Source organism: Gallus gallus, chromosome 23, assembly GCF_016699485.2.
Source record: "Gallus gallus isolate bGalGal1 chromosome 23, bGalGal1.mat.broiler.GRCg7b, whole genome shotgun sequence".
Lineage (NCBI taxonomy): Eukaryota > Metazoa > Chordata > Aves > Galliformes > Phasianidae > Gallus > Gallus gallus.
Genome location: NC_052554.1, coordinates 618,180 through 643,837, shown reverse-complemented (window position 1 = coordinate 643,837; position 25,658 = coordinate 618,180). Strand labels below are relative to the sequence as shown.

At 44.4% G+C, this 25,658-nt stretch overlaps 1 protein-coding gene and 1 long non-coding RNA gene across 2 annotated transcripts; one reads left to right on the top strand and one right to left on the bottom strand.

Annotated features, from left to right (window-relative positions):
• Positions 1-1,787: 1,787 nt before the first annotated feature.
• Positions 1,788-7,743, bottom strand: LOC124417367. The gene is made up of 2 exons (XR_006932065.1): positions 7,514-7,743; positions 1,788-4,571 (listed from the first exon to the last, which is right to left on the bottom strand). It is a non-coding gene; the product is annotated as an uncharacterized LOC124417367 (long non-coding RNA).
• MATN1 (matrilin 1, cartilage matrix protein) lies at positions 7,537-24,546 on the top strand. Its single transcript, NM_001030375.3, has 8 exons — positions 7,537-7,662; positions 10,218-10,564; positions 14,959-15,181; positions 17,398-17,523; positions 17,838-18,251; positions 19,438-19,590; positions 20,154-20,234; positions 23,148-24,546. Exons 1-8 carry the CDS (start codon positions 7,575-7,577, stop codon positions 23,195-23,197), a joined length of 1,482 nt encoding a protein of 493 aa, NP_001025546.3. The 5' UTR covers positions 7,537-7,574; the 3' UTR covers positions 23,198-24,546.
• The last annotated feature ends 1,112 nt before the right edge of the window (positions 24,547-25,658 follow it).

Sequence of the window (25,658 nt, the reverse complement as noted above, 5' to 3'; positions counted from 1 at the left end):
AATTGGTAGCTGGAATTTACTATCTGCTTACTTTTTTGGATGGCTCCCTACTTTTAAAAAACTTTTATCTGCTCAGTAACAACTATTCCTACATCATCTATATTGTAAGACAAAGCCTAGGACTCTTGTTCTGCTCTGAAACTTCAATTGATTTGTCAGTGTTCTCTTCATTTGATGACTAAAAGAGATGGTGATGATAGTGATGTTGACCATATACTTAAGCTGCTTTTCATCGTTAAAAAGCAGTGATTTCCTTGTTATACTCCTGAAAACCAGGCTGAACACTGATATGATCAGTGTGATCATAGAATCATAGAATCCTTAGAGTTGGAAGGTACCTTTACAGGCCATCTAGTTGAACTGCCACACAATGAGCAGGGACACCACAGCTCCATCAGGTTGCCCAGGGCCTGATCCAGCCTCACCTTGAAAGTCTCCAGGGATGGGGCATCCACCACGTCTCTGGGCAGCCTGCATCAGTGCCTCACCACCCTCACTGTAACAGGCTTTTTCCTTATATCTAACCTAAATCTAACTTCTTTAAGCTTGAAAACATTTCTCCTTGTTCTAACACCACAGCTCTGCTAAAGCGGCTGTCCCCTTCTTTCCTGTCGCTCCCCTTTAGATACTGAAGGCCACACTCAGGTCTCCTCACAGCCTTCTCTTCTCCACCTGCACAGCCCCAGCTCTCTCAGCCTGTCCTCATAGAAGAGCTGTTCCATCCCTCAGATCCTTTTTGGTTACGCTCCAACAGCTCCATGTCTCTCCTGTGCTGAGGACTCCACATCTGGATGCAGTACTCCAGGTGAGACCTCACCAGCACAGAGTAGAGGTGCAGGAGCACCTCCCTGACCTGCTGGCCACGTTGCTTTGCATGCAGCCCAGGATATGATTGGCTTTCTGAGCTACGAGGACACATTGCTGGTTCACATCCAGCTTCCCATCCACCAGTACTCCCAGGTCTTTTTCAGCAGGGCTGTTTACAATCCTTTCATCCCCCAGCCTGTACTGGTAGTGGGAGTTGCCTCAACCCAGGTGCAGACCTTGCACTTGGATTTGTTGAACCTCATGAGGTGCACCTGGGCCCACTGCTCAAGTCAGTCTAGATCCCAGTGGATGGCATCCCATCCCTCATATCTAACTGAACGGTATTAAGAATCCTTTTTATAATCTATTTAAGTGGTCCAAATTCTGTTCTGTATTTTAACCATAGTCGCTAAAATAGAATCATACAATCATTAAGGTTGAAAAGACCAGTAAGATCATCACGTCCAACCAAAATAGGCTCAACACACTGCCTGCAGAGGTGGGGTTGGTTACAGAGTGAATGTGGAGGAGTTGAGCCTTCAGGTACACACCTGATCTTTGAAATGAACCTGATGTTTCATGGCTCTTAGCAAGCTAAACGATCTCTCCACTTCATTCAGTATTTCCTCTATGGGCCTCAGAATAGTTCCCTGTGAAAGCCTAACTCAGAAAACCATGAAATCTGATAAAATGTATAGATTTATTGTGAGTTTCCAGCCAGGTTGGGGTCTGAGTTCTAGACGGTAAATCGTTTGGGTTTTCTGAAATGTTAGAAGATTTGGCCAACACAAACTAAACAGAGCTGTCACAAGCTTTCTAAGAAGTCAGACGATGGTACTATCAATGCTGGTTTTGAGTCTGATAAAAGACCCTTTTTAATATGTTACTCTTAAACAGTTTTCTCTCCTTTAAATTGATTTACTGATGTGAGTCTCCAAAATAGGTTTAGAACCAATTCACGCTCACTTGCTTAATGCTGCTCCACACTTCCTTTTTTTTTTTTTTTTTTCTTTTTTTTCAGTGCAGAGGACAAATGAACAGCAATTCTTTGATATAGGCAGAAGACTGGGCAGACGATGTCAGCACTGACAGGTTAGGTGTGAGAGGGACAGGACCTCCTCTAGAAGCAGCATCTCATGGAGGCAGATGTGCTCTAGGAGTCAAGATGTCCATCAGATTCCCCATCTGACTGTGATTTCCCTCATCTGACCTGAAACAGGACTTTTTTTGTTTTGGTTTTGTTTACACAACTCCCACTTCCCCTTTTGTAGAGAGGAAATTAAGAAACTTGGATGGAAAAGTGTTTCACATGAGTAGAAATAGGTCTGTATTGTCTTTCACATTGCTTTGAACACTTCTCATAGGTTCAATTTATTGTTCTTCTGTAGGCATCCATGTGCCATTGCTTTCAGCTGGTTATTTGACTATCTGCTGTAAAAGAAGAAACTTAACCAAACATACATCGCTGCTCTCCCTATGCCACAGAAAGGGAAACTGAGGTGTAAATAAAGAGGAAACAACTTCTGCAATAACCACGGACATAAAGGAGGGGAGAGAAACTGCAAAATAGTTGAGGGTGATCCTGGTCTGCTTCAGAACCAGGATCAGTACTCAAGGCTGCAAGAAATGCATCTAAAGGTCCAAGAAAATCATAGAATCATTAGGATTGGAAAGATCACTAGGATCATCTAGTCCAACCATCAACCCATGCCTATGTCTATAAAGACTGCCTGCAGGTAGTCCTCGTGGCTGGAAGAGACAAGGTTGTGCTCACTGTCACTGCAGAAGTATCTGTTTTATTGATGAAATGTAGTTATTTTTGAACCTCTTTCATTGTGGAAGTATTTGTTTTATTGATGTTTTTTCTTGAGGCTCTTTCCCTTGGCCTTGAGCTGGTCCTGCTGAATCAATGCTGCAAACCCAAGAGAGGTGCTGGAAGCCTTCCCATGCACCACTCACAGCCTTGTAGGAACATGTGTGATAAACCTGTCTGGTGATCAGGAATGTTTTCTGGTGAAGGAAGCCAGTACGGGCTGCCCCAGAAACCCAGGCCATAATATTTTGTCAGACTTTGACAAAAAAATTATGATTCTACAAATAGTATTAGAGGGTAAACTGCACCAAAGCCAGCAGAAAATATGGTGGATGCAGAACCTGGGGAGGATCAGAAGCATTTTTCTGGTGCCAGATTCTATCAGACTTCGAAATAGCATCTGGAAACATGATGCGAATTCTAGCAACTTGGCAAAAACCATGCATAATGCAACAGGAACGACTGCACTCAAAATCAGGCAGATCCAGCTGTAGCATCCACCATCATGGAAATGCCTCCTCTGTCCCAAGAGTCTTCTGATGTCCATAAGAGAGCATAAATAGACCTTGAAGAGGGCAAAGACAGCAACTTGGCAGAATTCCCTGGCACATCCTCAATGATTCAAGCCCATGTGCTGAGCTGCTCCAGAGCAGCTGAGGGAACCCCGGGTGATGGACGTGTGGCAGCTCTCCAGGACTCAGTCACCGCAGACCGCCCTGCACAATGCAGGGACTGCACTGCCCTGCCTGGTTGTCTTGCTGCCTCCATTCCTGCTGCTTTGAGTGGCACCTACAAACCATCCAGGATCAGACTTAGAGCCTGGGACAGCTGCCATGATAATTGCACTAATCAAACATCATTACAAGACGTGTTTTTCTTTAGCTTTCCTGCAGACAGTTCATTAAAGTAATTACACGTATCAGCCAAACGAAGTCACTGCAACTGCTGTCCCCAGTGGTTGGCCCAGGATGACGGAAGATGACAAGTGTGGTCATGCATCAGCCCAAAGCCTTTCGTTGCCTTTGGCTTTCCGTCTAGGTGCCCATCCATCAGGCCAGACACCTCATGGACTGCAGCCAAGGATCTCCCTCATCCCTCTGTCTGCCAGTGTTTTGTAGCACTGCTGCTACTGAGAATGATGTTACATAGCTCTTCTTAGACCATCCCACAGTCTTTACCGCTGTGCCTTTGTGCCATGGTCCTTTTGTAAGGTTTGCCTTGGTCCAGTTGATATGTTTGCTCATTTGCTGGAGAAAACGAGCTGCATTCACAGTGACCTTCAACTTTTACAAGTCTTACATTGCTGCTTCATCCAAGCAATTTAGCAGAACAGCTATAGCCCTCTGGGCCAGGCCAACAATGCTGGTGCAGAATTTGAGGCGCAGAGCTACCCAACCCTTCCAAGAGGCCAACATCAGAGCCAGGAATAGCACCCAGGAGGCGACTTGGCCCTGGGGGAATGTGGGCAAGGTTAACACAGCAAATAAAAAATGATCCCTCTGAAATAAATGTGACCCATAAAATACATAAACATTGACTAGTCATAAACAGCATTTACTATTTACAGCATCAGAGTAGAAGGATATTTGCCAGCCATTTGCAGCTTAAAGGATAAACAGTACTTCTTTTGATCTTGAGTTGTCAAAAAGGTTGTATTTAAAGCCATTCGTCTCTCTGCAGTCTTTCACCGTTTCCATAATCTGTTTTGTGCTTTGCACCAATTCCTTCACTGCAAATATCACTTCTGCAGTACAATAGTGGCACAGTAAATATCCTTTCTGATAATGAAGCAAGCCAGGAAGAGCTCCTCTGCACCCCATAACTGATACAGAAACATCACGGGGATGAAACATGAGAATTGGAGCTCTGACTAAATGGCTGCTTTGGTCACTATTTCTCTGAATATTTGAAAAATGGGGGCCTGGAAATACATGGGAACATCAAAGGAAGCCTGAAAAAGAAAAAAAAATATTAAAAGACAAAACTGAGTATTTTACTAAACATAGGAGTTCCCTGGTTGCTTGAGGGCAAGAAAGCTGTGTTTACTAAAGCTACCAGGTTTGTTTAGAATGAAATACAACTCAACAGTAAACTACTCAGGATTTGGCTGCTCATCCCTCCCCAAGCCTCTCCTTGTTCGCTGCCTCCATGGCCAACTGGCGCAACTCAACCGCATCGCCAGCCGCTCTCTAGGAACTATTTACAGTCCAGGGCCACAAACACTGTGCTTTCTTTCTATGGAAAATCCAATATTTTAAATGTCATCTGTCTGAGCTCTAGCAGAAATTTGGAAGTGCCCCGACATCATGGTCTGATTTCCTTTTTCACACAGGAATCCATCGCCTTCTTCTGGGTCACTGACATGGATATGACTCAGGGACTGATTCATTTTGATTTGGTCATTTCAGCTCACTGCAGTGTGACATTTATACTAACATAATAAATGTGTTTATTGGAAACACAGATATAAAACTAAAAAGCTTTTTTAAAGAGAAATCATGAGCAAAAGAAAATGGAAAAGTCAAATGCCATAGCAAATCAAGGCATTATCAGAACTAAAATGCCATTTTTCATGTCTTTTTCCATCCAATTTAGTCTCCTGTGAAATATTATGTATATATTGATAGACAAAGAATCAGCATTTACACAGCCCACGCTATCAGACATGCTTGTTTTATGGCAAATGAGAAGCCAGCAACTTTCACAGCTGACCACATCCCGTGTATTTGTTTGCTTCGCTGTATTTCTTACTCTTGAACTGGGCTATGCACTTTCCAGCCCCATCACCCCCTGGCAGATGTGGTGACCCAAAGAACGAAGGCAGTGGGGTATTCGAGGATTGTCCCCTCCATGCTCTGACATCCACACACTGCAGCCAGGCTCACCCTATCCAAACCATCTGATGATAGGCACCAGAGATCACAAGAGCCCATTAATGGTTTGTCTGTTTATGTTGCAAGTGGGCTTGGGAAGAGCTTTAAATGCGTATTTTCCTCTTGGAATACTGAGTCCAGTGTTTTCGTTTTTGGAGGCCCGGGGAAAAATTATGTTTCATATATTAAAAATAAACACTACTTTTACAGAGGTATAAATGCAGACCTACAGTATCCAGCACACCTTTGCCTCTCACCTTATTTTCAAAGCTTTAATGTTGCCTGTGTGCCCCAAACTCCGCTAGTGAAAATATTCACCTGAAATGTATTTATCCTTCTTTACTAATTAGCAGCAAAATGACACAGAGAAACTTTATGTTTTCTTCAGCAAGAACAGCCATAGAGACTTCATTTACAGAGGGCTCTGAATGATCCCATTCATGGCAAGCACTGTCTGCACCAATGGGTCCTTGTATGCATGGCAAAGCAAGAGGAGAAACCCTGCCACAGACAGGGCTGGAGGCTAAATCTACCGGATTTTATGCTTGCATTTCACTTTGTTCCCCACTAATTGTCAGTGTGTGTCTGTATCTGTTCTACATATCTGTGGGACAAGCGATATCCTATAAGCACACACTGGATTCATACACGTTTGAACTCACAGAAATCCATGCAACACATGCACACATCATGCAAGGAGAGTTATGTCTGCATATATGTGCACACGTACAAATGGGTATGTAAGCACATACATGAAACTATATTTGCAAGCATGTATTTTCATTTACACATATATATTCATGCATCTACTCACAGCCTTAAGCTCCTATAAAGTTTTTATACAAGTGTCTTTGTGCATGCACACATCCACATGAAGATCTGCTTGTGTATTTTCTATATTTTCTATAAGATTCTAGGGATTTTCTATACTAATCCCTGCTCACATTCTGCAATATCTTTAAATATTTTAATCAGTGCTTTTAATGTTGAATGAGCAAAGAACAGTCTGGCAGCACCACTAAGGGCAGGTCCGCTTCTGCATAATCAAACAGCCCTTCTCTCCGGGAGCTCTCAGTCTGTCAAAGCACCTCTGGAATAATACAGATTTGAATGAGGGAAGAACAGCCCTTTGGATCACAGGTGGTTTGCCACAGCACTGCACCAACACAATGCAAATGCAACGCAGGAGTGCTCCAAGGGTGCAGCTGAAAGGTGGGCAAAGACCAATCCATCAACATCCAGGGCTTTAATCAGTGTAATACAGCAGTTAATAAAAAGAAAATAGATGCACTGCTTTGAGATGGACCCATCATTAAATTTGTCTTCCTCTAGTAGAAAATCTCCCTGCTGCTCTTCCAGAAAGGAGACATTGGATTTTTGCTCTCTTGCAGCATCATCAGTCTTATTTGTGGATTCAGATTATTGGCTTCTTGTGGCTGGAGCTGTACGGACCTGATTGCTCCTCTGTTAAAAATAAATCAAACTCATAATCTGCCCGTCCATCCTGCACTGCTTGTCTATTTATCTAACTCAGACTGTCGCATTCTTTCTCCCTCTGCCTCAGCTCACAGCCTCATAGAGCAGCAACTGTTTCCCGCAGGAAGGAATTTGCTCTGTATCCCATGCACTGCCCCTGCGCCCGCTCTCCTCTTCCTCTCCCTTCCTCCCGTGACAGAGCTCCAGCCCACAAATTAAGCAAAGGAAGCAAAGATATGCAGATGGGAGCTGGAGGTCGGCAGGCTAACCCCAGCTCCCCAGGGCTGCCCTCACTGCTCCCACTGTTCCCATCCCAGATTCCCCACATACCGCGTGGCTGCGGGTCCCTTTATAGCTTCCCATCCCCTTCTCCGAGCAATGGAGCCATTGTGGAGGGGCTGGCAGGGCTGGACGTCCACCTCCTCTCCACCTTCATGCAATATTTTCTCCCAGCCCTCCTCACTCGCCCCTCGGTGCCCCCCCCAGCCCCTCACACGTGTCAGGGGCTGGCCCCATGCCTCCCCGAGGAAGGGCAGGTTAATACCTCAGGGCCAAGGCTCCCGTGTGCCATTCTGCATCCAACCTCCGGCGGCTCCTCCGCAGCCATGGACGGGATTTTCTGCGCCTTGCCACTCTCTTTGCTGCTTCTCCTCCAGAGCTGTGGAGTCTGGGGGGCACCTCCTCAGCCCAGAGGTAAGTGGGAGCTGAATGCTGTGGGCTCTGTCCCCAAATTCTGGTCACCAACCTGCTGGGGACTGCAGGGCGCTGAAGGAGGAAGCAACACCCAACTTCTGACCAAAAAGCAGAGAGCTTCCTCTATTCCACTTCTTCCACTATTCTCCACCAGACAGACAGACATAGAGGTGGACTCCTTCTGCCTGTTTCATTGCTTTGAAGCGAAGGTGGGAGGTTGAGCAGAGCACAGCAAAGGCAGTGCCGGGGTGGCCCCAGCCCCACAGTAGCAGCTCTGGGCCCACAATAAGTAAAATAGATGTGCCAGTGACTGTGGCATTAGCTGCTGTGTGCGAAGGGCAATTCCCTGATGCACTGACCATCTCTTCTGATGAACAAAGGGAGAGTTACATTCGCTGCAGAGCCGCTAAGCACTGCTGCAGTTGGCATGGGTTGATGGTTGGACTTGATGATCTTAGTGATCTTTTCAACCTTAATGATTCAATGATTCTATGAAGCCAGGAGACCGAACAGAGCACTCATTCAACCCAGGCCTGCCGTGAGCAATCACTGTTTCTAAAATAAACAGCATTTCATTCTGAATTATTAGATAGGTTTCCTGCTCTTTTAATTAATGTGGCAAGGATGCCCTGAGAGAGATTTTCTGCTAAATTGATGCATGAAGTTCAGCTGCTCCTGAACAGCTTCAGGTGTGGATGTTTTTCAAACCAGAGGATTTCAATTCTGGCTTCATTCCACTTTGAAATAAACTATGCTGAGTCAGAATGTCACCCAGAGCTGTCACCTCCTGGGGATCTGTCTGCCCTGCAGAGCCCGACGTGTGCTAAATCCCAGCGCTTCCATCTGATATGTTCTATTTCCCTGAAATACACTTCACTTTCATAGGAAAAAAAAATAATAATAATAAAAAAAAAGGAGATTTAAAATGCTATCACAGAGCTTCTGCGCAAAAAGAAAACACGCTGTAAAACTCCTATTCAATCTGACTGTTTCTAAGGGAAAAAAAATAAGCTATTTTTTTGTTTGGTTTGTCACTCAAAGCAGATGTGACGCATTAGCCACAGTGGCAAAGGGGAATCCGTGCTTTATTTGTAGAGGAGCTGATTGTAAGACCTTGCATTTTTCTTTGCATCTCCTGTAAAATGGGCACAACCAACCCCTGCTGAAGGGATTTGCAGTGTGGACTGCCAAGTGAGTTTTTCCCTCCTCTGCAATGAATTACAGTGGCAAAGTGAAAGCCACCCCTATGGGAAAAGGTAATACTGTGTTTTAGAGGAAACTAGAGCATCCGATGGAGTAACCACTGCCCTCTTCTCTTCTGCACACCACATCTTTCAGACATTTCTGGGAGCCAGAAGCAGATTCAGCATTCATATCTCCCAGGAAACTAACCTGATTATATTCTTTATGGATATATCACAGGGTGTTTATTTTCATGTGTCTGAAAGACTGAGAGCCACATTAGATTTCACACTGAGGACTAGCTGTAATATTTATGTCATAATTTAGAACAGATTTGTTGGCCCAAAAGCTCACATTTAAAAATCTGTCCACAGAAGTCTCTTTTATGATATAACCTATATCATCCCTCTCTGCGGAAATCAAATCTTAACAGAGCACTTGATGACCCTACAGAGGCAGGTTAAATGATAGAAAAAAATAAAGACCAGAATGCTATAGATCTAGTGGGGAAAATGGGTCAATTCATTCCGAAATTCATAAAAAATGTCAGTCCTTTTTATGTTTTGTCACAGATGAACATTAGGATGGAAAACAGCATGAAAATGAGAAATTGGAAAGAAAAATATTAGTCAGCTGTTTGCATTGCTAATGTTTCCCATTTGTACCATTTATCTTTTAGAGTGGATATTCATGCCTTACTATTGGCTTGTAGAGATTAACTATCAATTGCATGGTTCTACATCTCTCTATTGTGTTCTCCCTCACCAGCTCACAGACATAAAGCCGGGCTGGTCTTTGCTCTATTTCATTATTAGTGCCACTAGCTGAAAAACACAAGACTGGACTTTGTTATGTTGGTTAGTTAGTCTGGGAGTCGTGATTTGCAACTGAATCTGAACTGCTGAGTTTCATTCCTGCTTCTGGTCATGCATGACGAAGACACAAGCTCATTAATTAATACTCATGTAGCTTGCTTATACACCACAGTGAGTTCTTTTGAGACTCTTTGATACGGGAGCGTATATAACAGGCTTTAGTTCAACTTAATTCCTCCTTCCATTAAGTTTCCTATAGCCATTAGCAATAGCCTGGTGTGACAAGTGGGTAACCCACTCCCACAGGTGCAGAGCTGCTGTAGGAGTACATACTGTCAACAGCTAAATGTGTTTTTCTTACAGAAATTTTTATGAAAGGAAAAAGAACATTTGGAAGTATTAGGTTAAACTGGTCTCCCTGGGCCTCTCTGAGACAGGGAGAGAAAGGATTGTAGCTCGCAGGTCATCGAGCCTCAGCTGCCTGCCGTAAGAAGAATGATTTTGTCCCTCCTTGCATATTTTTCTCTTCTTTTTCTTCTCACTCGTAATCCTTCCCAGGCACCCTGTGCAGAACCAAACCCACCGACCTGGTGTTCATCATTGACAGCTCTCGGAGCGTGCGCCCGCAAGAGTTCGAGAAAGTCAAAGTCTTCCTGTCGCGGGTGATCGAGGGCCTGGACGTGGGCCCCAACTCCACGCGGGTTGGGGTCATCAATTACGCCAGTGCAGTCAAGAACGAGTTCTCCCTCAAGACTCACCAAACCAAGGCCGGGCTCCTGCAGGCGGTCCAGAGGATAGAGCCACTCTCCACAGGGACCATGACCGGCTTGGCCATCCAGTTTGCCATCAGCCGGGCCTTCAGTGACACAGAAGGGGCCAGGCTGAGATCTCCCAATATTAATAAGGTAAGAATCATAGAATCATATAATAGCTTGGGTTGAATGGGACCTCAAAGATCATCTACTTCCAACCCCCTGCTGTGGGCAGGGTTGCCAATCGCTAGATCAAGCACATTATCCCTTTCTTGGAAGCCCTATTTCATGTGATACTATGAGGAATGGTTAGGAAAATCAGCAAAGGAGAAAAAGTGATTCTCTTTGTGTAGGACATTATTGGCTCACGCTCACTGAGAGCAACACACCGCCCTGAGACGTTGATTCAGCCAGGTTTGCTAGGCATGAGCATAGTCACAGACATCTTCCCCAACAAATGATAACAAAAATGCTTCCAAATCCACCGTAGTGAAATGTGAGACGATATTCTGAATGTTTCCTTTGAAATGGGCCTTTTCAGTTCTATATACAAGGCAAAGAGCTGTTTCTGTGTCCTCCAGTGCTCTACTAGTTTTTCATAGGCTGGCTAATGGCTGTGTCTGGGTATTTTCTTCATGTACACAGACTTTAATGACTATTTAATATTTAAGACCATGGTATAAAATCAGATTAATTCCACACTTGGCTGCAACGGGCATCACCACTCCTGACCCAGATTCCCCATCCAGGAAACTCAGCCTTTAAAGAAATACTCTCCAGATACCTCATCCGTCCCTCTGGATTTGGTCTTGAAGGCAACCAGAGCTCAGCCCAGTGACGGTAATCAGGAAAACTCTAATCTGAGCATGTGGAAAATGTTTCTTATTGACAATATGTGTTTTAGCTAAACATCCTGAGCTTCTCAGGCCTTTTTGTCCTGTGCCAGCTCCACTGGCTGTCTGCTATAAGACCAGACCAGAAAAATAAGCAAAGGCTTTAGCAAGCAATGAGGGCTTTCCAGCAGCTGGACAAGAGCCCAGCTGATGGAGCGAGGAAGCCTGGAATTTTTCTCCTGACTACAACATTTTTGGAATATCAGACACTTTCAGTTTTCCTCACTGATAGTAAAGCTCTAAGGAAGGCAGAGTAGTACATGTAAAAGATGCTCAGGGATGGCAAGTCAAAAATATTACCAAAAAATGAAAAACTGCATGAAAAAATGAAAAATGAGTCCATCTCCTAAAAACATGATCCAGTTGATTGTCTTTTGTGTTCCTTCACCCTGCTGAGCTACAAGGAACTTGCAAATGTGAATGAATCCAACCTCATATTGCCTTTTATCATGGGGTTCTCTGTATTTTAACCTAATTGTCTGTATTTTAACCTAAGTCTGGCTTGACACAACAGGAAGAAAGCCAAGAGTGATAAGTTGGGAAAATCACACTCTAAGAAACTTTCATTGAGTTTTGTTGGCAGTTTACCCCAGAGAAAATCCTCTGATCAGCCTTCACCACCACATCACTCCTCGAGCATAGGAGCCACCAGCTGAAAATCCTACAGCAAGAGACATTTCTTTCAGTGAAACCATTCCAGGCAGCCAGTGGGAAGGCTTGGCCAGAGCACCCAGTGCTGGGAACACATGGGCAGAGCAGGAGCTGCAGGTGACCCCCAGGGAGGATCATCCATGGCCATACTCAGTGACATTCCATCCAGAAGAAAAAAGTTATAGGAAATGTTTGTCCTGTTGGGTACTGCTTAGCCCAAGAACAAGCAACTTAACTGAAACAACAAGTATCTGAGTGATATTATCTGTTTCTGCTTCTCAGAAATTCTAACTATGCTTGAAATGGAAAAAGAAACTAAATTCAAACAAAATAGATGTTTTGCCTTCCACACAAAAAAATCCCAACACTTTGAATGCCAGACCATTGTTGTTGAGTACTGATAGGCAAAAAGGCCCTTTACTTCTCTATTCTTCCAATGCACCCTTGCAAAAAAGCTCATTTCCCTTCTCACTGCACTAATTCTTGGTCAGTACCTCCAGCCCAAGGGATCCCAATGTAAGACAAAGTAAACCCAGCAAACTCTCCCTCCTCAGACCTTCATTCTGCTCAGAATGAGCCTCTCATATGCCTTGGATGATGAATAGGCCACATAATTTCAACTGCATGCATCTCTTGCTCATTTACACAGCAGAAATCCAGCATGACCTCATAGAAATCAGCGCTAGGATTTCCAACCATGTGGGACTGGTCAAAGCACGACCAGATCATTCATTCAGTCTTGCTGTGTTCTATGCAGCAAATATCACCACAGGACAGGGAAAAAAACTATTTGTTTCTGCAGGAGCTCCAAGTAACGTCTCTTTATATCTCCATCAAAACTACAGGGGTGCCCAATTACTTTTATCTTTCTTCAGGAAGAACAACAAATAGTTTGTCAAATTGCTGAGCAAATCAGGGGGTTATTCAACTTTCTTCCCAATCCCCTGTCAGTGCTGTTACAACATTCATGTAGTGTACTGCATCAGGAGATGCTGCTGCCTCATTAGCTGCTGGATTGTCTGCACATGGCACCATGAATTATGACCTCCCAGGGATGCCCATGAATACTTGTGTGTCTTAGCAAAAGGGCGTTACATTCATTTTAGCCATGGGCTCGCTGACAAACTCCCAGTGCCTGATCCAGATTCTTTCTGCCTCCAAATGTTGTTCTCTCCCAACTCCAACAGCAGCTCAGAAAGCAGTACAACTTCTGAGCTCGCTGTGTTTTATTATGAAGACCTTTCCTATCAGATCCAGATGTGGATGCTGTCACCAGATGTCTCCTGGGCTGTATCTGGGGCTCAGCCACTCCAATATGAAGAACTTAAGGAGCTGATCAAACTGAGAGAATGGCTTTCTTTAGACAGAGAAACACCAGGAGGATGCAGAACACATCTGTCCTATGACAAATGCTGCAAGACATGCATTGCTGGCAGAAACCTGCTCATGGGTAGTGCTCCTCGCAGAAACCACTTGATAGAACATCTTATTTCCTGACAGGCTTCTGGCTCCTGATAAGCTCTAATTGGCAGCGCATCCCAGAGCTTCTGCTGAGCCAAGGGCTCTCCCTCCTGGCAGAAGGCATGGTTGCACGGCTGGCTGCTGCTTCACCTGACTGAAAGCTCTACATTTTTCCAGTTTCACCCATCTCTCATACAGAAGGAAAGCTCTGAATGGGGCAGCAGGTTACTTGAGTACTGGAAATGCCCAGGGTGCAGCATTCTGCAGAAGGGTAGGCAGAGGGGGAAGGAGACGCTTCACAGAATCACAGAATCAATAAGGATTGGAAAAGATCACTAAGGTCATCTAGTCTAACTGGACCCCATGGAAACATAAGGCAGAGAACCCCACTTCTGGCTTTAAAAGATGACTTCTCCCTGCTAAGGGTGCAAAACAGCTGTCACGCTGTCCTAACTGAGCAGCTGGTGAGTGTCTCCAATTGCATCTGCAGATGATGTTTTCTACATCCTGCTATTTGCTCGCACTGTGGATTTTTGTTCTCTGCCTGCAGCTAGCTGCTCCTGCTGATTGTACTGACAGTGGTGTCAAAACGAAACAATTGCAAGGAAAAGTGGCAGGAGCAGCTGAATTGCTAAAGAAAGAGCAGGAAGATTTTGTGACAATGTCACTTAGCAAAAGAAGAATAAAGAGGAAAACAGAAAGCCTAGCAGCAGCAGCAGAGCTCCTGGAGGCTTTTCAGCAGTTTCGGGTTCCACCACTCAGGGCAGAATCCAGTTCCCACCTGTACCCACTGGTATTTTAACAGTGATGTCAGTCGGTGCAGGATCTCACACTGCTATTTGTAGTGGAATGAGGAATCAGATATCACGGCTGGCACTGACACGTCATGACCTCAGGCAGACCACTTCCCCTCTCTGTGCTTCAGTTTCTCCATCTTGAAAAGGGGGAGAAGCCTTAGACTCATGGTCACTGGATCATTTGAGTTGGAAGGGACCCTTAGAGGCCATCTGGTCCAAATCCCAACAATGAGCACAGACACCCACAGCTCCATCACTGCTCAGAGCCCCTCCAGCCTGACCTTGGGTGTCTGCAGGGATGGGCACCACCACCTCTCCGGGCAACCTTAATCTGCTCATGTTTCCATAACATCTCTTGAGATTTTTAGATGGACAAAGGTGCTATATAAGCCCCAGAGTTGTCCTTAGCGTTGTCTGAGGTTTCACAAAGAGAGCTGAAGTTTCGGTTGGGTGTTAGTTTGCTTTTGGAGAATGTAACCTTTTCCTTAGGGCCGAGATGCACCAGATGTCCCATAATTAAAACGTGGCAGTTTAACCTCTGCAGCTCAGAAAGACACAAGCCACACATTAAGAGAACAGCTTCTGTAGTCTCAGGAAGAACAGGAAGAGGGTGAGGAGGTGGCATTTCCTTTCTTCTTAAACTTTAAAAATGTGAAACCTCCTTTAGTAAAGAAGTAACCCACAAGCGATAGCGGTATGAGTGCTCATCCTTGCATGCTCCTGGTCTGTGCCCTCCTCTGTGCAGGTGGCGATTGTTGTGACCGACGGACGTCCCCAGGACGGAGTGCAGGACGTGTCAGCGAGGGCCAGGCAGGCTGGCATTGAGATCTTCGCCATCGGGGTTGGCCGGGTGGACATGCACACGCTACGGCAAATCGCAAGCGAGCCCCTGGACGACCACGTGGACTACGTGGAGAGCTACAGTGTCATAGAGAAGCTGACCCACAAGTTTCAAGAAGCGTTCTGTGGTAAGTCCTTGCCACGCACCCCTTGGGTTCCTAGCCAAAAAGTACAAGTGGCTGCCAGCAAGCTTTTCACGTGGAAGCTTTTCACATGTGCTCATCTTTCATCCATCTGCTTCCTTCTGCCAAGGATTCGGGTGTGCAGAAGAACAAAACATGGAAGATGGAGGCTCTTCAAGGTCATTTTCAGGAATTTGAGGTTTTGTTTAGGGGATTTAATGGAACTTGGTTAAAGAAGTTTCTCTAAAGAAGGCTTCATTTGTATGAAGAGTTTGTAAACATGATCTGTGTACTTCTAGAGAAAAAGAACCTTGAAAACATGATCTTTAAATAGCTGAAATCATTGCCCTTGTGTTTAACATAGCAGGGCAGTACTGACGATCTGGCTTGCAGTTTTCCCTGCCAGTATCATCTTCTGAGTTCCTATTTAAACAAGGGCTGATTTCACTTCCCTGCCACCTCTCCCTGACTGTGCTGTTATTTTTGGAAGCCCTATGGGGTGGGAATCTCTCCTGGTTGGTGCAGTATATGATAATTTCTGCATAATATGTAAAAAGACCCTGACTATTCTACAGTGACTTATAGAATCATTAAGGTTGGAAAAGATCTAAGATCATCTAGCCTAACTGTCCACCCACCACCAATATTGCTCACTAAACCACATCCCTAAGTACCAGATCTACATGTTTCTTGAACATACTCCTACACAAACCAGTGAATGCAATGAGAAAGCTTTATTGCTTTCAAATGTGTAGGGAGTGGTCTATAAATAACCACTGTGTGTTGGGAAGAGGCCTGGGGGCTTCACAACCCCATCCTGCCACAGCACAGTGTGGCAATGCTTCTTAAAGGTGTGATGCACCACAGTGCCTGCAGCAAGGCATTGCAAACCAGTGCATGCAGATGGACCTGTAAAACTCTCTGAGACCAATTTCTTCATGAGGTGTAAAGCTTCATGATCAACTTTCAGCTTGAAAACAATGGGGGAAGCAGCTTTTTGTCAAGGAAAACTTCATCCTCTTGTAGGAAGGAGGAAAAATTTGAATACAAAGTGAGTCATATATTATAATCAGGTGTCACTGCAGCAGAAGCTCATGAAAGAAAGGAACAAACACTACATATTAAGAGGAGCAGAGACAAAATTCAAGAAGGTGGAAGGCAGGGCATGAATATTCGTGGGAGTTTGTGTTGGCTGCCCTGGAGTCAGAAGTCAGCTGGAGACTGAGAGGCCTGACAGTGTGTTTTGAAGCTCTGGCATTGGTGTCATTGAAAAAGACAGAGGGGAAAAAAAAATCCTTTCTGTGCCTCACTTTTCAAATGTGTAACATGCAGATGACAAAGTTCTCCCCGTGGTAAAAACCCTCAGAGATGCATCTGAGGGAAGCACTGTGCTAGGGATTATTACAGCTAACGGGGAGCAGCACCGCATTAACTGGCAAGTGGGTTGTTATCATGCTATGCAAGCAGCTGCACAGAGCTGTCCTTGGAGATGTAGCCAAACACCACCTGCTATTGCAAAGTTGTTTGTGGCCACCAACAGCAGGAAGAACTGTGCAGGGCTGCCCAACTGCTTCCCATAGTGCTCAATAGGCACAGGAAAAGGGAGACCCTTATTGATCCAGCTACTGGTTAGGCTCATCAAATCTCTGCAGCCTTCAAAGAACTCAGCCTAAGAGCGCAGTGTTAGAGCCAACTGCATGGTTGCAGAAATATCTGTAGAGAGTGATGCTGAGAGTTGCACGTGCAAGGATAGCTCTGAAGTGAAGTCCAAGTGTGTTTGGGCATGAATCCCATCCAGGAATGGCAGCTGTACATGGCACTCACAAATCATAATTGCACCATATAGCTGGAAAAAAAAAAAAAAAAGGGTAGTGGCCAGACCAGATGGTAGTTTGGAAACCAAATCTCCTCCCATATATTTGGAGAGGGAAGTACACTGTGATATGCTTGACAGACAGATGGTTTTTGCCCTCAACGTGGAGACTACATCTAGCCCTAACTGTGCCTTGCAGTCTGGAGACTTGTCACTACTTCTCTTTGCTTTTTCTACCTCGATTACTATCTAAGAATAATGACTTCCTGATGTTTTGTATTGCTTTGGGGTGGGTTTAGTTATCACTAGGTGTATAGAACAAATATGATGCTTTCTTCATGCGTGGTGTATCCTCTGGTTGAGAAGCCTTGGCATGGTCTTTGGTTTCAATCTGTACTTTTTCTTGCAGTGGTGTCAGACCTGTGTGCCACTGGCGACCACGACTGTGAGCAGATCTGTATCAGCACCCCAGGATCATACAAGTGTGCTTGTAAAGAGGGCTTCACGCTGAACAATGATGGGAAGACCTGCAGTGGTATGCAATGATTTCCATTAGCACTGAGCTGAGCCGTGGTCTGCCATGGTAGGATAGGGGCAAGGTTGAGACAGGGCAGGCATGTTCTGTTCAGAAAAGGAATAAAAAAAAAAACCATGAGTGTAAAAACAAGAATTATTTTGAAAACGAGTGTGAACTGTTGTTGATTTTTGATTGATTTATCATATTTCACTAGCAATGAAATGGTATTAGGTTTACATTTCCCTATATAATTAGGCAGAATCTTAGTTGCTGTCTTCACCTTTTCTTATTTTGCTTAGCTGCTGTCTCTTCCTTCTCTTATTTTGCTTCAGCTTGCAGTGGTGGGTCAGGATCTGCCCTGGATCTCGTTTTCCTGATCGATGGCTCCAAGAGTGTTCGGCCTGAGAACTTTGAGCTGGTGAAGAAATTCATCAACCAAATTGTGGAATCCCTGGAAGTGTCAGAGAAGCAGGCCCAGGTTGGCCTGGTTCAGTACTCCAGCTCTGTCAGGCAGGAGTTTCCTCTGGGACAGTTCAAGAACAAGAAGGACATCAAAGCAGCAGTCAAGAAAATGGCCTACATGGAGAAAGGCACCATGACAGGCCAGGCTCTGAAGTACCTCGTGGACAGTTCCTTTTCCATTGCTAATGGGGCTAGGCCTGGGGTTCCCAAGGTGGGCATAGTCTTCACAGATGGACGGTCACAAGATTACATCACTGATGCTGCTAAGAAAGCCAAAGATTTAGGTAGGTCTACTGAATTTTCAGTGGCTCATTTCTCCCTTGTACCAGGCAACGCATCTACTATCAATTGTACAAAGTGCAAGTATATGGAGATCTGCCCCTTTGCTGACCTCCTGCTGAACACGTTCCCAGTCTTCTGCCATCACTGTGTTAAATGGATGCAGCCCATGTGAATAAGTTCATGAATTGCTAAATCCTGCATTTCCTTTTAGATTCAGTCTCAGCAACTAGATGGGACTAAGGGCTAGCACATAATAGCAGGTCAAGTACAAGGTCATGAAATGCTGTTCCTTCTAAACAAGTTGACAGGTTGTGTGGATGTTCAGCCCTTAAGAGACAAAAGGTCCTTACAAACTGTATGCATAGAAAAAAGACTTCAGGCCTTATTTTCCCCTCCTCTCTTCTCCCTACACAGATATCCCCAATATCAGCTAGTAAGTGATTTCACAGAGATAAATAACAAAATACTTGTAAGTAGATTCCAAACATGTTCCTTGAGATGAACGCTGGGGAAAAAAAGCTGAAAAGATCCAGAGAAAGAAAGACAAGGCAAAAAGGGGAGGGAGGGAAAGCATTACTGAAGTCTTGACCTAGTATCATCATTCAAGTCAAGGGGCAAACTGTAGTTGGGTTCAAGAGAAGCAGAGTTTGAGACAAAAGTAGCAATCAATCTCTGGTAGTGAAGCATAGTAACTGGGCCCATGTTCTTAACTCATCGAATGGATTTATCTTGATAGACAATATGAGTTGCAATATTAGAAAGCAATCCAAGTACAGTTTTACTGAACACACAGGTCTCCATAGCAGAGGGGACTTTGCTACGACAGAGGCTGATGAATGGTGCCTGCAGGCTGTTTTGAAAAATTCCACTGTTTCCTTTTGCTGTATCATTGCTTTCCTATTAGTTGGATGCATTATCCTGTCAAGGTGTTGTAATGATCTTTTGTTTCTTGTATCTCCAAATCATTGTTCTTGTGGTGACAGTGGTCATTACCTAGATAAGTCTAGTAAAACTTTGCCTGCAAAATATTTTGGAACTCCTTATGGCCTGAAATAAGTTAATAATAGTAGAGAGTAAGAGAGTTTTCAACTTAACAACTATAGAGTTGCATGGAGGTGCAGAAGGCAGACAGGAATGTAGAAGTTGATGAGGGATTGGTGCCAACTGAAGGGTTCTTACTGTTCACAGGCTTTAGGATGTTTGCTGTGGGAGTTGGTAACGCAGTGGAGGATGAGCTGAGGGAAATTGCTTCCGAACCAGTAGCTGAGCACTACTTCTACACAGCTGACTTCAGAACCATCAGCAACATTGGGAAGAAGCTGCAAATGAAAATCTGCGTTGGTGAGAGTGGGGGACTGGGGAGAGGGGGGAAGGTTTACTCACAGCATTTGCAGGACTGATGAATGCACACTGCTTTTTCTATTCAAGAAATGGAGCCCTGAAGTAAAGCTCAAACAATTCTCAACTCTCAGATTGCAAACAGTGCCTCCAAATTTTTATTTTGCATAAGTTTATGAACAGCAAAGAGTATGACCCAACATGGTGATGTTATTGGGAAATGAACTGACAAACAGAGATTGTTTTGAGCACTGTATTTGATCAGATTCAAATTTTTAGGACACGCTTTAAGCATTAGTAATAGACCTCAGTGAGTGTTTAGGGAACTGGAAGCCCAGGAAAGACTTGAGCCTGTCCTGGATGCAATGAAGTGTAAGAGTCTCTGATAATTTGAGGTTAAAGGCAGAAGTGATTAGTCAGTAATTAAGAGGAATAGTATTTTTATTTCCTTCATGTTTATGACAAAGACTATAACTTTACTTCACACGCAGCTTTACTTCACATCTCAGTGATTTTAATTCTTTTTTGTGTCACTTAACACATTTTCTTGATACTCTGGTCCACAGAGGAAGATCCATGCGAATGTAAATCTATAGTGAAGTTCCAGACAAAAGTTGAAGAACTCATCAATACACTGCAACAGAAATATATCCTTTGGAAGCTCTTTGTTCAGCACCCAGTGAGCTGGGTTGGGCTTTCTGGAGGGATCACCTGAGAAAGTCTATCCATGGGGAAAACAGGTTAGATAACGGTCGGGAAGTTGGGAAACTAGATGGTTGGGTTCTGAATGTGTCCAAGAGGAAGAAGTCCTGCTCTAGAGCTCAAGATACTGGCCTGACACAAAATAAATAATAGACTGAAAGCAATAGAGCCAAAGTAGAATATGCTAAATCATTGGAGGCAGTAGTGAGATGCAGACATCAGATCCTAGGTCAGTTTTTAGGAAGACTCTTAAGTGATGCCAGTGCCAGAAGTGTGGAAGCAAGATTCCTGTATCGGATACTGCTGCTGCCTCTGCATGCTGCAAGTCCTGTGATGCAGCCAGAATGTGAGGGCTGAGAGCAGCAGTGGTTATCACTGGCCTGTGAGCAGAAAAAAACAAATGCCTGCATGCAACTGATAAGTCATTAAAGCTCTCTAGATGCAATACTTTTTATACAACAGTAAATATCTACAATGCAAATAACCCATCTGGTTGCCTAAACTCCCCACAGAACTGTTGAAAAAGAGGGTCTTCTACAGCACAACGCTTCTGACCACATAGTTGGTGGTCTTGGTAAAGTCAGGGGAATCGTGCTGCTTAGGTCCAATTTCTCTCTGTTGGTCAAATTCCAGTGCTGAGAAACTGCTCACTTTCTCACATAACCGCTCACTGCAAATATCTTTAGTGAAGTGAGTTTGATCCCATGTCTCTGTGGGATTGCTTTTTGTCACAGAATCATAGAATCAGTAAGGTTGGAAAAGACCTCTAAGATCACCAAGTCCAATAATTAACCCATCACCACCATGCTCACTGAACTGTAAAGGATGTGTCTATGGGGAGTTGGCTGGGCTAGGGCCACCTGTTTCCTTCTGGATTCTGTCATATTCTGTTGCATCCACCTGAGGTGTGAGGGAGCTGGCAGAGCTGATTGCTAATCCACTTTCCACCATCTATTAGTATTCCTGGTCAACTGGAGAGGTCTCAGATGACTGGAGACTTGCCAATGTGACGCCCATCTATTAGAAGGGTCAGAAGGAGGGTCCAGGGAACTACAGGCCTGTCAGCCTGACCTCAGTGCCAGGGAAGGTTATGGAAGCAGATCATCTTTGAGTGTGATCACATGGCATGTGAGGGACAGCCAAGGGATCAGGTCCAGCCAGAACCTTGAGAAGCTGGCAGCCCTTGGCTTGGACAGGTACATTCTTTGCTGGGTTCCAGGCCCAGTGATGAATGGAGTTACATCCAACTGGCAACTGGTCACATGTGGTGTTCCACAGGGGTCTGTATTGGGGCTGGCCCTGTTTGATATCTTTTTTGATGATTTGGATGAGGGAATTGAGTGCACTCTCAGTCAGTTTACAGATGATACCAACTTGGGGGGAAGTGTTGATGTGCCTGAGAGTAGGAAGGCTCCACAGAGGGACCTGGACAGGCCGGTCGCTAGGATGAGGCCAGTGGGATGAGGTTCAGCGAGACCAAGTGTCAGGTCCTGCACTTTGGCCACAACAGCCCCATGCAGTTCTGCAGGCTTAAGGCAGAGTGGCTGAGAGTTGCAAGGAGGAAAAAGACCTGGGGATGTTGGTAACACTGCTGAACATGAGCCAGCAGGGTGCCCAGGGGGCTGAGGAGCCCAACAGCATCCTGGTTGTGTCAGCAGCAGTGCAGCCAGCGGGAGCAGGAGTCAATCATCCCTATTTGCTGGCACTGGTGGGGCTGCACCTCAGTGCTGTGCTCAGTGCTGGGCCCCTTGCTACAAGACATCGAGGTCCTGGACTGTGTGCAGAGAAGGGAAAGGAGGTGTGAGGGGTCCGGAGCACAGTGCTATGGGGAGTGGATGAGGAAAATGGGATGGTTCCATCTGGAGAAGAGGTGGCTCAGGGGAGACCTCATCACTCTCTACAACTCCCTGAAGGGAGGTTGAGGAGAGGGAGGGGTTGACCTCTTCTCCCAGGTAACAGCAATAGGACGTGAGGTATAGGAAGAATTTCTTCTCAGAAAGAGTGGTGAGTTATTGGAACATGCTGCCCAGGGAAGTGGTGAAGGTGTTGGAGGAAGGGGTAGGTGTAGTACCTAGGGATGTGGTTTAGTGGGCAGTACTGGTGGAAGGTGGACAGTTGGACTTAGAGGTTTTTTCCAACCTTAATGGTTCTATGATATTGCACAAATACTGGGAAATCTTGGAAGAGAAATAAGAAAAAGAAATGTGAATAAGATTCAAGTGTCTCATGCAGAGAGGAATTAGTGAAACACTGGAGCAACTCACAGAATGGTTAGGGAGAGACTTCATTACTGAAAATTAGGAGAGAATATCATTTTAGAAACAATGTTATAATTTATACACACATTTCTGTGGCTTGCTCTTTCAGTTACACAGTATGCTTTCTCCTCTTTAAATCAAATTGAGTGAAATCCATGACTTACATTAAGCAAAAGGTCAGAGTAAATCAGTAGTTCTCACCCAGTGGGTTGCTGTTTGCAGGCACATCATGAAAAGCAATTAGTGAAAAGAGCAGAAAATTGCAAGACAGTGTAACTCTAAGAAAAGCAATGTGCTCTGCTCTTCATGCAACCCATACTACTCAAGGTCAGGAATTCTCTCAACTGGTCAAAACACACATTCTTATATTTAAAGTAAATTTATAGGTGCATGTGAGTGTGTGTGCATGCATAAACATTTTCTACCTTCAAATAAAAGTTCATCAATCTGAACAGCTATGGAAATGCCAGGGTAGGTGACGGCAGCACTCCTCTTCTACCTGCTCCCAGCAAGGCAGCTCCATTTGCTGTCTGTGCAGGGGAGATGTGAGCAATGAATCACCGATGTGCACTGTCATTTTTCTCCTTAACTCTCACTCACTGGAAGCTGTGGCAAAAAGGATTGAAGCCCTGGAGAATAAGATCATCTAGGACCCCAGAACAGTACTATTTCCGTCTTTCCTAATGTAACAAAACTAGAATTCCTTCCTTTGTATGGAGGGCAGCTCAGCCACAGTGCTATGGCCAGCTTGTATTTCTTTTAAAGAGTCTAGTCTACCTGCATTTGTTTAAAAGGGAAAAAGTAGAGCAGTAGAGCAGACATTGTATAACAGGCAGAGCACCGCATGGCTGAGAGCTAGACCATGCTAACGTTCACTGCATCCTATAGAGTGCATATATAAAAAAAAAATGGGGAAGATTTGTTTTTGATTTAGAGCTTAATATATGTGTGTGTTAAAAAGTACTTGATTACTGTGAATCCTTGCTGAGTTCTTCTGCATCTTTTTTTTTTTTTTTTTTTTTGTACACATGAGGTAATTTAATTTAAAAGTCAAAGTGACTTAAAATCAATTCAGATGCTGTGTAAAAAGTCAACCAGAGCAGCTGATGGGCTTATTATTGTAGACATGAACCATTTGTCAGTTAGTAGGTGAAATATAGTAATGACCTGCATCGCAGATAAGATAGGTTAGGATGCCGCTGCTTGTTGGGTTTATCCATAGCTACTGTAAAATACAGGAAGACAAAAAGCTCAGCCTTCCTAGCTAGCAGCTGTTCTATGATGTATGAGTGAAGTAGCTCCTGTCTGAGCTAGACCTATTCCTGAGATGATGTGCAATGAGCCTGCAGCCGTGGCTCTGCAGCGCAACGCAGCACTGTCAGCACCAGCCCAGATGTGCTCCTCAGCTCTCTGCCTTCCACACCCACAACTCAAGCTCCTACCGAGAACCCAGGAAACTGCTGCTGAAGTTGTTGCTGACGAAAGCGGTGCCTTCATCACTGCAGTGACCACCAGCTCCTTCCTCAGCCCACCTCTGAGCACCCTGACAGCCAGCCAGCCCATATCAACATCCTTCAGACATCCTTTCTTGGATTCCCAGAGCTGGCAAGAAAAATGAAAATAAAAATTAAAGCACAGCATGGGCCAGAAGCATCCCGCTGCCTGTCTGGTAGAGCTGCAGTGTGGCTGGGAGCAGAGTGAGGAGGCCATGATTACACAACACAATGCTGCACCACTGAATGTGAGCACAAGGGGTTGAGTTCGGAGGGTTTTTGTTTTCGTTTTTGGTTGGGTTTTTTTGGTTTTGGTTTGGTTTTTGTTTTGTTTTTCGGGGGGGGTTTGTTATTGTTTTTTGTTTGTTTGCTTGTTGGGGTTTTTTTTTTTTTGGTATCAAAATATTTATACTTGAGACTATGTGAAAAGCTTTTCAGGATGACCTGGCCTGCTCAGAAATGATGCCATTGCAGATGTTTTCTGGGTAAATATTAAAAGTTTGCTAAAAAAAACTTTTTAAATGATTTTAAATTTATTTATTTGCGTAAGCTTTGATTTCATTCCTGACACCAACACCTCTCCATAATCTTGGCAGCAGATAGGAAAGCCTCCATTTCAAATCACACTATTTTATTTCAACGCTAGAGAAGATATAGGTCTGTAGAGATACTAAGACCTTTCTCTCTAAACAAAAATCTTTAACAACTCAGAGGAATAAGTCCACACATTTCCAAGCATTATACCAAGGACTGCAGTCAGGGTTTGATAGCAAAACCTAGCAGTCTCAGTCCAATCTTGTATAGCCCAGATCCCAGAATAACCTCTAGCAACTCCTCTGCTTACTTATTTTCTCTTCTGTTTGAAACTAGGGTTTGGATATAGACCAGAAAATAAGGAAAAAAATTAGCAGTTCTTACCATGACCCCTACTGGCTTCAGTGGGAAATTGCCTGGGCTCAAAAAACCCAGCACTCTATGTCCAGGGATGAAAGGTGGATAAAACAGGAACTAGAAGATGGATTTGATTTTAATCCCTGTCTTGGCACCCATGGAAATGTCTATGTGAAAAAAGCACTACTGTTGTCATTCTGCAGTTTAATCCATTTGGCTGACTTGGTAATGTGATAAAGGTATGTAATGTGATAAAGGTATGTAATGTGAAGGATGGATCTTCACTTTCATGGAAACTGCAACCATTCAGTCTGCATTTCTCATTGCCAGTTTAACCCAACAACGTGCACTATAAAAATCACTATTGCACATGTCTTTGGAGATTGAACCCAAAGTCCTTTCTAGGTAGGACCATGCCCAGGAACCACCACCTCAGAGTGAGGCATGAAGGGCAAAAGTACCAAGCATTGCTCCTTCCAGCCTATGCAAGCCACACTGTGGAAGGCCCTGAGACACATAGTGTCTTCCAAAGTCACCAAGTTCCTTGTTTCAGAGCAGCAGTCCTGGATGCTGCAAAGAACTGCCCCTACATGCAAGCATGGCAGCTCTTGTTTTCAGTATTGCAAACAGTGTATCATTACATATCTTTCCAAAATTTTACTGTCCATCCATACACCCAAGCAGACAACCAAGTAGTCTTCACATTTCTTTCTTCTGTGGTTCTCAT